The sequence below is a fragment of the Antennarius striatus genome, chromosome 18, assembly GCF_040054535.1.
Source record: "Antennarius striatus isolate MH-2024 chromosome 18, ASM4005453v1, whole genome shotgun sequence".
Classification (NCBI taxonomy): Eukaryota; Metazoa; Chordata; class Actinopteri; order Lophiiformes; family Antennariidae; genus Antennarius; species Antennarius striatus.
The window spans coordinates 17986170-17998598 of NC_090793.1; the positions used below are offsets into that span (position 1 = coordinate 17986170).

The 12429-nt window shown below is 42.1% G+C and overlaps 1 protein-coding gene across 1 annotated transcript in view; it reads left to right on the plus strand.

Annotated features, from left to right (window-relative positions):
- The first annotated feature begins 5766 nt into the window (after window positions 1–5766).
- The window catches only part of zswim5 (zinc finger, SWIM-type containing 5), a 54241-nt gene continuing 47578 nt past the window's right edge, over window positions 5767–12429 (plus strand). The window contains exon 1 of the mRNA XM_068340954.1: window positions 5767–6590. Within this exon, the coding sequence (XP_068197055.1) occupies window positions 6065–6590 (526 nt within the window). The 5' untranslated portion in view covers window positions 5767–6064. The remainder of the gene's footprint in view (window positions 6591–12429) is intronic.

The window sequence follows — 12429 nt, forward strand, 5'->3', positions numbered from 1 at the left end:
ACTAATTTCTCAAATGTTTGAATCGTTTTTTCTTTACTAGCCAAAAGGATTAAGAAATGCCTTATTAATAGAAATTGATTTCTGATCAAAAAAATACAACCAAAAATTATCCATAAATGTATGTCACACCTGTGTCACAATATATAGAACCTGGCAGGTATCCAAGGTGATTCCTCTTCACAAATAAATGATTTGCATAATCAAATTGAAAATATGCTAATCATTTATTAATTTGAGCTTCTGCATTAAATTTCTGTGCAAAGCCTTGAAATGGTTTCTGTCAACTAACCACAGTGAGGAGAAGGGTCTGAAGTTTCATTTGTTTGTGCATAATAGGGTTTTATTGTTGTCTGGAAGGACAGACAGAGGGGTAACACTCACACTCACATTCATACACCCAATCATAAATCACCATTTAACCTATACAGCATCTAGATTGTAGGAGAAAGTGGGGAACCTGGAGAGAACTGAGCATTCTGGGTAACTTTAGCTCCGGCTTTGCATGCTACTGCTGAAATAGCTCAGTTTGCATCGCTTCCATCTAAAAGTGTTTCAACAAAAAGAGCATCCTTACACTTCTTAACTGATTCCCCATTGATCAAGGTCATTTTATGTTTTTATGAAAACCCGCTCGCCCATCAGTGAGAACTCACATGGGCTTTGAGCTCATGGATTTTCTATTTCCCAACATTGAACTTCTGTGGGTGCGTTTTCTAGTCGTGTCCCTGTCTAGCTCTGTAATGGCATTTCATATTTCCACTTTTGACAACAGAGCGTTTTGCAGAATCAAGAATAAAACAATAATTTGATGTGCAGTCAACTCAGAATAGCAGGTTTTTATTTTTCCCCATAATATAAAAAAGCAACGGAATCTGTATTGAAGCCTCTCGGGGTCTGGATTAGGCCTGCAGTTCACTTATTGGTGACTCCTGGATTAGAGGCTGAAGTAAAACAAGTTTCCAAAGACTTCATTATCAATAGAAGAATCATTAAAAAGCATGACGTGTTATCAGTCATTTGAATGTTGATTTTCTCTATTTTAGCGAGAGATCATTTCAGACTGTAATAATATCTATGATTTGTTTTGATGGAAATCCACAACCAGTCAATGACTGTGTGGTCGGCCACTAATGGAGCTTTCAATTAAAACCAGGCCAGTATTTTACAAGACTAACATGCAGACACGGATCTGTTCTTCCTCCAATTTCTTAATCTGCAGGATGTAGCACCAGACAATGAAGCAGTGGAGCGCCAAAGGGCAAAACTGTGGTAGAAAATAATTTGAAATTATTCCAGTCATCAGCGCAGAGAGAGGAAGAAAAGAGGGACAGACGGACAGAGGGAAAGGAAGGTGGAGAGTTTTGCTCAACAGGGATGAAAAGAAAGAAAGAAAGAAAGAAAGAAGGAAAGAGATGTTCTATGGTTGTCGATGCTGTGGTTCGAATGACGCTGGGAGTGCATGTGTGTGTGTGTGTGTGTGTGTGTTCATGTGGTTGTTTGTCAAGACCATACACACACGCACACACACGCTGTCTGTAAGTTGAATGTCTTTACACTCTGGTGACGCAGTGGGGCCCCCCTATTCTAACCAGTTATGCATAAATTTCATTTTTTTCTCTGCAGGACATGAATCCTATCCCCAAAGTGTGTGTGTGTGTGCGTGTGCGTGTGTGCATGTATGTGTGTGTGTGTGAGAGGGAGAGAGAGAGTGGACTCCTGGTAAGCTTTACAGTATTACAACAGACGCCCATTAAATTCTGCTTGGAAACAGAGATTATACAAACTTATTTACTTCTATGATCCAATGTATATATTGCATGAATGGCACACGGAATGCTTAGATATTGTGTACATACATGTTCTAGTTTATAAAGCATAAGAAATTTATGCAAATAAAAGAGATCAAAGTTCAAAAAGAGGATTAAAAACGGAATAACCCTAACCCTAAGACAATTGTATAATTGAACTAGATGATATTAGATTCTACTACAAGCTTGTGCAGTTATCAGTATTTAGATGGTAAATGACTTGTGTCTATAATGTGTATCAGAGTAACTTTAACAACTCTTCTCCATTTCTGATCAAATAAAACATACAAGTGAGAAGGACTGAGTCATTAATTCTGTTTTTTCTTTTCGGTTCCATCAGTAAAGCTTAGGAGGCCAGAGGCGTTTACTACATTAACACACTATTACCAAGAAAACTTTTCTTACTTATGACCTCATATAAAATTAACATTTACAGAAGCACTCAGATATATTGAACTAGTCCTCCTGGGTCTCTGAGTCACTTCAGCGCCTGGGAGCTCATTGTGTTGCTCGAGGGCGGGTTGATGGGAGCATTGGAGGAATAACACTCGTCATCTGTTCTGTGGATCCTCTGTGGTCAACTTGTCAATATTAACCAGCTCCTCCACGTTTCTCTTTAGAAAAAAAAAAAAAGAAGAAGAGAAAGAAACCGTGAGAAGGAGGAGCTAGAGAGAAAACTGGATATGGAAAAAGAAGGGTTAATGCAGAGGAAAGAGGAATAGAAGAAGGGGTGACTGCAAGAGCTAGAAAGAGTGATTGCCTATTGACTTGATGAGAGAGGATGCATCATTATATAATTGTGAATCCCTGAAAGATAGGGTGTAATAGGGCCGTCCCTCCTCCCACTGCTGCTTGGGGAATTTATCCCTCTCTCAACCACTTTCTCTACCTCTCTCCTTCACCCTGTCACCCATCAATCTTTTTCCAATTACCTGCTCTGTCTATCCACAAATCCATCATAATCATTTCCATGGTAACGGATTGCATCCTCCATCGGCTATGGCTTATTGTTCAATATAATTGTACCACAAAAAGCTGTCTTTAGAAGAGGGAAAGGGGAAACGCTGGCAGCCACAATCTTTGTATTGTCCCTGTGCCGGGCGATTAAAGTCTCTCCAACATCTCCAAAGAGCTCAAAAAGAGACTTTAGGGGCGATGTTTCATTTCAACTATGAAATCCATTCATCAGACATTTCAGCAGTCGTCATATGTAGATTGTTTTTAATCCATCCATCCGTCTATCTTCCTGGCACATGAACAATTGTCTGTGTCTCTGCTGTTATCAGTTATTATAAAACATAGATGGGACATTGGGTCACACAGAAATGACTAGGAGTCTTCTGGAGATGCAATGAGGTGCTTTTATTTATGTGGTCTAAATTATTTAGACCGAGATTGAATGCTTTTGGTCCCTCTTATTTCCCACAAGCACCGAAAAAACAATTTTAATGAAAATCTTTAGAATAATAAAATAAGTTGTCATGCAGATGCTCCAAAACATTAGTGAACAAATATAATCAAAAACTGCAAAGCAAAGCCTTCCAGTTATAGTCCTGTGGATATGAAGATCTCTATTGATGTGTCTCTGTTTGCTGCTGTGAAAATACTGGTAGTATCAGATATAGTAGTATTAGCAGCAGTTTCATGCCTCTGCTATAATGGTACTGGGAACAAATACATGATGACCCGTACAAATATATATTTTAATAGCTCAGACTTTAATCATCTTCCAGATTTCTGATCCGATCCAACCTGGTCACTCATAGAGAACCTCAACATCTTCATTTCCTCTACCTCCAGCTCGGCTTCCTGTCTTCGTTTCAGCACCACTGTCTCTAATCCATCCATCATGGCTGTCCTCACCACTGTCTCTAATCCATCCATCATGGCTGTCCTCACCGCTGTCTCTAATCCGTCCAACATGGCTGGTCTCACCACTGTTTTATGAACTTTGCCCTTCATTCTAACAGAGACATCAGACTCCTGACACTTTCCTCCCATTCCAGCCTGCTTGGATCTGTTTCTGCCACTTTTTAAAAAGTTGATCAGTTTTACAAAATGGTGTACAGTTTTAAATTTAAAGGTAAAGTTGTTTTGGGTACATGATACTCTATGGATTCAGATATAGCTTTTACTGACACTGTACTTTAGCAAAGAAGACTGTAAAGACACATTTTTAAAATGGTTATTGCTCATAATGCATCAATGGTAGCTTTGTGGAAGGAAGTCAGTGACATTGCATTCTCCTCTATGAGTACTTCCCATTTGGATTTGTCCTTCAATATGATCTCATTACTCTACATATTACATGTACAGTCAATAAAACAGGCCCTTTTTGTTTGTGAATTAAAGTATTTAGATGGCTGGCTACAAGCTTTCTGTGTCATGCTGAGGGAAACTCACGCAACAACAGACTGGACCCACTTAAATGAATGTGTATTAGCTGACATGAGGTAATTGATATGTATAGGGTAATTCAATTAGCAAAACACTAACGTTGTTATTCATGAGGACAAGTTTAGATCTTTATCTGCTTCAGTGTAAATTGCCTTCAAGGCAGTAACCTAACTGTCACATCAGAAGAGGAATGAAGACTTGGTGAAAGCATATCAATAGGCTTTGCTTAATGCTATTCAAGATTAATGTATTGTAATAAAACAATGCAGATTTAACAAAAACTAACAAAAACTAGTAGCTCAAACTCTATGTGTTTATATAGTATATTCCACTGTACTTATTGTGACTTGATCGTTCATTGATCATTTTGCTAACTGTGGTTGGTTGAAGTGGGCAAACATTTCCCCATTCTCTCTCCATGTCTCTCTGTCTCTCTCTCTCTTTCCGTCCTGCATCAATCACCAAGGGAGGAAGCGTAAGAGACAGGAAATGAAGAAGTGTGACCTTTAAAATAAAAGACTTTTCCCTCAAAAAAACCAATCAACTAATTGCATAAAGTTGCTACAGCAATTATGTCTGTACGTCTGTGTAAAATGTATGTATGTATGTATGTATGTATGTATGTATGTATGTATGTATGTATGTATGTATGTATGTATGTATGTATGTATGTATGTATGTATGTATGTATGTATGTATGTATGTACTGTATATATACACACACATACACACATAATGTATGTATATGCATATACTGTATATGTATCCATATAGTGATAAATGAGGCAATTACTGTACTTGTCTTTACCCATAAACATAAACAAAGAAACAATCCAGCCATACAGGATTTAAAGTGATGTTTTTGCTTTTTTACAGATCTTTAACAGTAAAAAAAAGGCAATCCAGCAATACGAAAAAGAAGAAGAAGAATTATACTTTGTTAATCCCTGTAGGGAAATTATTTTCCACTCTTTTTAAAAATATATATTTTTTACATGCGTAGAAATGCAGGAGGTGAACTGGCACCTCTCCACTGCCAGTTCACACTCAAAATTTTTGGACCACGGGCGGTTCTCGAGCCGGCCACCCTGCGGTCCCCAGCCCAAGACCCAGTGGATAGAACTACTGCCACCCCATAATTTAAGATACATGGAAGATGGCAGCGTTGTCATCATTTCGATAGCTAAGGGATGAAATAACTGCATCAGAGCAGACATTGGAATCCTTGTAGCAGCTGTCAGCATAGAAGTATCCACTGAAGATGAAAATTTTTAAAACACACCTGAGTTCCACCTTTAGCGGAAATTGCACAGCATTAAAGCTTCCAATTCTTGAAAATATTTGGAAAATAAATAACATTTAAAAACTTAGTAATTGGATAGGGTGATGTTTACACTCAAAAAATGCGAAAATACCTGAGAAGCTGTGCAAAATAGCCACAGTGTGAGCAGACTGTGTTACAATAAGGCATAGACATTGTAATATTCCAGTTATTTTTATTAAAATTCAATGATATGACCACATGTTCCCACATTCATTTTTTTTCCGGACTATTTTTAGACAGAAATTGTAATATCTAGGTGACCTGTGACCTATAATTCTTCCAAAGTCATATTTTAATCACACTATAAGTGGTAACCTAATGCAACTAAGTTGCATCAAACCCAGAGCGTCGTTTCTTCGTTTGTATAAGCAGACTTTTATTTTGAAAGCAGATATCGGAAGTCTTGTCTGAGCTGCTTCTGTGATTTCCTGAGCGCTCGTGCACGCGCGCGTGCCTGTGCGTGTCTGTGGACAAGCTTCGTGCTGCTGCTCGGTGTCAGAACGAGGTCCGTCTCGTCAGTGTTGATCGGCTCGCCATGGCGGAAGGACGTAGAGAGCAGCAGCATCCTCTCCTCTCCGTGCCACCAGCCAGCAAGCGACCCTGTCTGCGCCCCGCTCCCCGAGGTCCGGGACCGGGGCCGGGACACGGCAGTGGCTTCCCAAGTTCACGGTTTCGTTCTCCGGAGTCTCTCCTGGACTGCGCCGCGAAGGCAGTAGCGGAAAAGTGGGCCTTTGAGAGAGTGGAGGAGCGCTTCGAGCGGATCCCGGAGCCCGTCCAGCGCCGCATCGTTTACTGGTCCTTCCCCCGGAACGAGAAGGAGATATGCATGTACTCTTCGTTTCAGTGCCGAGTCGCCGGCGACGAGGGTCCGTCGGCGCCGACCGGGGGGGCTGGGGGTGCCGGGTCCGGAGCTACAACCGCCGTCGGAGGCGGCGGATCTACCGCCGGTACGGCGGCTACCGTGGGGTCAGCCGGAGCAGTGGGAACCGGAGACGGACTGCCTTTTCGCCGCGGTATCCGACTTCTAGAGACCGGCTGTGTGGAAAACGTTTTACAAGTCGGTAAGTGGAATATTTCCCTTCAACCGAGCGAGCAGGGAACTATTTTGGCTCAAACGTCATGGACCGGTTCCAAATATGCGCCGCTGCTGGAGCTTTACTGGGAATGATTGATGGAAGTTTCCCCTGCTACGTGGAAAGTATGCAAAGCGCGTCTTTTCCTCGCATGTAGCGCCAGACTCCCGTGTTTGTGTGTTTTCACTTCAAAATGAGTACAGGAAAACGCTTGTTTTCGAATTATTTGAGCTTTTTTTGCCCTTTCTGACAACAGAAAAAACCAGCTAGCTTAGCCGAGCAGCTGCTGGTAGAAATTAAAGGGCTTCCCATCGCGGCTTTTTATTCGCTGAAGCTTTCCTGCTGTGGATGCGTCTTTGCCCCGTCTTACATCCACGCCAAGCTGCGTGTAGGGGGGCTTTCACATGTTTTTGGCCACTTTATGTATATATATAAATAAATAAATGTATTTATATGTATATATAAATAAATATATTTATATGTACCACCGCTTCTCCTCCTCCTCTCAGCGGCCCCTCTTCGATTCGAGCCCCGGTTGAGAGGAAGGGAGGAGCGGGAGGAGGAGGAGGAGGAGGAGGGCGGCTGACAGACGCAGATACAAAAGGACTCCGCGTTGTAGCGTCGGGGCTTTTTAATTATGTTTGTGCGTCTCTCCCGTTTTCAAAGTCGTTTTTTTTTTTTTCTCAACTCGGCATCGGTTGTGAAATCCTTTCAAAGGCGTAGGAACAAAAAAAAAGCGGTTATTTGGTCTCTTATTACTAGTAATCCAACGTTAATCCCGGAAAAAAAAAAATCCCCCCACAGTTTGGTGTTTATTTGCTGTGGCAGGTCGGACCGGACAAAGAGGCGCAATCGCAAGCGACGTGGAAACTGAACACAGAGAGTGTTTTTTTTAAAATTCTTTCTCATCATTTCTTATTAAAACCAACCCTTAAATGTCTGAATAAAATGCCAAACTGCGTTTAACTAGTGCGTTTCGTCCGCAGCCTCTTTACACAAAAGGCTTCCAGTTGAAATGATCGATAAGCGTCTCGCATTTCCAGCGCTGCAGAGAGGCTGGATCCAAACAAAGGGCCATTCCGCAAAGCTCCATCCCCACTCACGTCCTCATTAGCTTCATCCCCCCGGCTCTCCACAGCCACTAAAATGAGCTCAGGCATGAGGGAGTTTGATGAGATGAAACCGATGGATAGTCAGAAAAAAAAAAGCCCTTTTATGGTTTCCAGGAGGATTTTTTTTCTTAGGCCATATGGTGTGAGAGCCACTGGAGCTTGTCTGGGGTTTCATGTTGCTTTAGGTGTCTATGGGGGGGGGGAGAAGCTACAAACTGTGACTGCTGTATCTAATGGCATCTTTTAAATCGATTGCGTCCATAACTAAATGAAATTTGAGACTTATGAATATGAAAGTGATGGTTGCTCTCGGGGAGATTCCTAACTGCATAACTTGGAAGTTTAAATGTGTCAAAGTCGATATATTAAAAGTGTTTTCATGCCATCGGTGACGTTATTGAAGTTACGTTTGTTCTAGATGTGGTGGAGTCGATTTCCTCAAGGCTGGATGTCTCATTTGTAAAAGCTCTTTGTAAAACTTCAATTTGAGTGAAGGATGTTTGAACAAGTTAGAAACGACGACCTACTTGAAGCGCTTCCTGTCATTACAGACAACTCAGGCAGAGGTGAAGCCATGTGTCTCCAGACGGAGTTCTGAAGTTAAATATTTTGTGACCAAAGAAATCCCAGAGGGTTCTAAAGTTCCGTTGAAATTTAAGTGGTCAAAACAAAACACTCACCTGTGAGCAAACACTTCCCGTCTTACCTGAATCGTTTCCTTTCTCCCCTCAAGGTCAGTCCGAACAGTTTAGCCTTTCTGTCAACAACACAAATGCGCACTGGGCTAAATAAATGCGTGACATCAAGATAAGATTTGGCTTGTCCCTCACTTTGCAGGCCATGGGAACCCGACACTTTGGAACATTTATTGACTTAACAGGAGAACACTCGTTTGTAGTTTCATTGCTGGATTTCCTTAGGTTTGGCGACTGTATACTCTCTCTCACACACACACACACACACACACACACACACACACACACACACACACACACACACACACACACACACACACACACACACACACACACACACACACACACACACACACACACACACACACACACACACACACACACACACACAATGCTTTAAGTAAGGCATGTGTGTGACGATCTTCAGATTGCATTGTCCTGATAATTATCACCTAAAATTGTGGCAGTACTTGTTTTTTAGGATTGGGGAGTAAACTTGCCTGAAGTGGTTTTTTACCAGGAAGTTGCCGTGCAGTGATGAGGAATGAGACGAGGCTGCAGGCTGTTGATGTTTTAACACATCGCATCTCTGGGAATCACAGTAACCCCTTTTTTTTCCAGGAGATTGAGGAATGGTCTTATTCTACATCTGGAATGTGTTTGCGTAATAGGGACTTTAAATATTAAACTTTTGATCCACCTGATTTTCCATGTGGCTGAAAGCTGAAATTTTTCGTCAATGCCAACTTCTTTTTGATAGTTTAGGTAGAGAAATGGGACGTTAGAGCCACTGAAACATCTTTTTAAAGCATTATGGATCATCCAACCACTTATTCTGGTCAAGCGGTGTTTATCGTAGTAATTTCTTTCATGTTTAATTCGCTGAAATATCCAAGACACAATCAGGATGGAGCAAACAAGCCTGAACGTCAAAGCGGTGGTCGACACGCCAGGCTGTCATGAGATGTATATATTTTTTTGCTTTTCCTTACAGCTATCACAAGCTCAGCCGGCGTCCCGGTTCCAAAGAAACTCATGCTTGGTCTTCAGACTTGTTTTTCTGTTTCTTATCTTCGGTGGGCCTAGAGCCACATCTACAGTTACACGTGTGTGTGTGTTTTTTTTGTTTTTTTTTAAATTTCCAATTACTATCGGGACCAGGGTGGGTTAAAGTGCTTGTCTTCTGTGTGTACATTTTCACAAATACAGTGTCTGAGTCGTGGAAAGTTTCTTGAAGATGATTCGCCTCTCATCCAAGAGGTTTATTCAGTTCCTGTGGTGGCTGGCCTTGTCCCATCTTATTAACCCTGTGGGGTGTGGTCAGTGCCATCTTAAAGTTCTACATACACAACTCCTGCCCACTGGAGAGTCCTGGAGTGAAGTGGGTGTTCATGATCTGATGTGGGTTATTAAAACGACTTGACAGACGCTTGGATCGGACGTCCTCCACTGAAGGTGTTTGTGGCCTTCTTTTTAACTGCAGCGCAGTGTGTGTGGAGGCCTGAGCTCGTCTTAAAATCATTGGACCATGTGCTCGTGGTAATCCACTCCTCGCCCCAAGCCATAATTCCATAATTACAATAATCAAAGCTAAGCGTATTTGTGTTTGAACCCCCCCCTCACACACACACACACACACACACACACACACACACACACACACACACACACACACACACACACACACACACACACACACACACACACACCACATACAAATGCACCTGTGCACCCAGAAGCCCTGTGCCACAGCCTTATAAAGTCCTCAGAGAGTTGGAGGAAGGGATATTACAGGATAGGGGGGTGGCAGGCAGGGGGTTGGGGTTCTTAAGCTTCGAGTCAAGCTTTGGGATTATTGGGTCATGCTTTGTTACCCAGCTGTAGAAAAAGCCCATGTTCACAGAAGGTGGGGGTGTGGGTGTGAAGGTGGACGTGTGTGTGTGTCACCATCCCCACATGGAGCTGTGATGGTTCCTGATGCGTTTGACGCTCCTGGATTAAACTGTCTGACAGTTGGTTAACTTCATGTCCAGAACCTGGTATCAAACATTTGGTGAGTTTCATTCTCACTTTATTCCCAGATAAGACACTTTTTTGAATTTTATGCCAAGGTTAGCTAAGTCTAGAAGTTTTAATACATTGATAAAATGGTACATTCAGGCTTCCATCCATACACGTGCACATAATTACATGTTCTTACATCTGGGTCTCAAAACGTTCTGCTGGACAGAACTTTTCACACAGTCTTCGTTGCGATCCTGAATGTTTGCATTTCACAATCGCTTCCTTCAGTTTTCTTGTTTCGTAAGAAATGCAGCATGGTTAGAGTTAATTCATATTCATTTGCAGTTTGCTCATGCGGGTGTACAGTCGCTGGTATTTTCTGGTAATTTAGGAAGTCCCTGTCCTCTGTGATACAACTGAATATTTAAAAGGGGAAGTTTTAAAAAAAATTTTTATTCCCTTCCTGCACAGATTTGTTTTGTGCCAGTGGAGCTGTGACTCTATCGCTGTATTTATCCAGTGTCAGTTCATGCCTGTTCGTCAGTTTGCTGAAATATCGTGTGTGTGTGTGTGTAGAGGGAGTTGAGGGTGTTGCCAGTGTTTTCAGATTTCATTTCTTGGCAGAGAAGCGATGGGGTCTACTTTTTTCGGACGAGCACGTGAGCCTCTGGTGTAAATCAGCTCTTTGGTTGTTATAAAAGACAAAAGGAGTTCATGGGGTTCATCCTCGCTCGCTTCATCCTCCATCTTTCTTCCTCGCTTGACTCTCAGGACAGAGTCCACAGACACAGTTTCAGTCTTCTACTATCGCCTTTGCCTTTAACTTCCTGTGTCTTTTTTTTTTCTTTTTGAATCGGCCAATGTCTGTATTTCCTCTTTGCTTCATGTCTTCTCTGCTGTCTGTCTTGAATTTTTCTCACCCCCCTCCTGTGTCTCCTCCACTGTGGGGCTGCTGCTGGTGGTGGAGGAAGTGTTAGTGGTTGTGGCGGGGGGGGGGGGACCTGGAAAGAGTCGGTCATGACTTCAGTGAGACACACACACACACACTCTGGGTGTGTGTGTGTGTATGTCTGGAGTCTTTTCCACTCTGGAGGGGATTTGAGTCATGTTCTAAGTCGGGCGTGTTTGATGATGTGTGTAAAGTAGGAGGGCTCATCGCCCATTGCAGTTCTGTTATATGGTTTATTCTGCATACTTTAAGCAATTTATAGGAGGACTTTGTTTTTTACATCTTATGTTTCATTCTATCCGTATAATTGAAATTGTTTGTCGTGTTATTCAGAAGCTCTTTTTAACTTTGCTTTGAGCAGGGCTTTATAAAATGCTGTTATTATTCAAATGCTCATCATCACTTTAACACAGATAAATCATACATTTTTAAACCCAGGCTTTAACCATCGCTGGAATTGTAGCCACATGCTCCAAAGTTAATTTGTCCTTTTTTTTCCTTTTAAGTGCATTTCTTCTACATATTTATATCTATTCATCCATTTATATTCACAGCGGAGTCCATTCTGAGCCACAACTTTAGACACACACACACACACACACACACACACACACACACACACACACACACACACACACACACACACACACACACACACACACACACACAGAGTCTGTCTTCAGCCCATCCCTGGTGCACAACACAGACAGACAATATTTAATCAGTGTAATTAATTCCATGCCCTCCACACTCGAAAAGAGAAAATCGGTAAAACAAATCATCCCTGCGCTCTTATTAGCTCTCGGAGAGGCTCGTGAAAGATGAGGCCATTAGCAAGATTCTCTGTTGTTGTATTCATCAAAGGAAAGGGGGCACCTGTACACACACACGCGTGTGTGTGTGTGCGTGTGCACATACAGGCTGATTATATCAAATCATCAATCAGATGACGTTGAGTCTTTCCTGAGACGGACGGCGAGGCCACCGTCCTTCTGGTGCATTTGAGAAACAAAAGGCCTGATGGGAGAAGAACGGGAAAGGGCCGATCCATTGATTTTCCTTTGGTC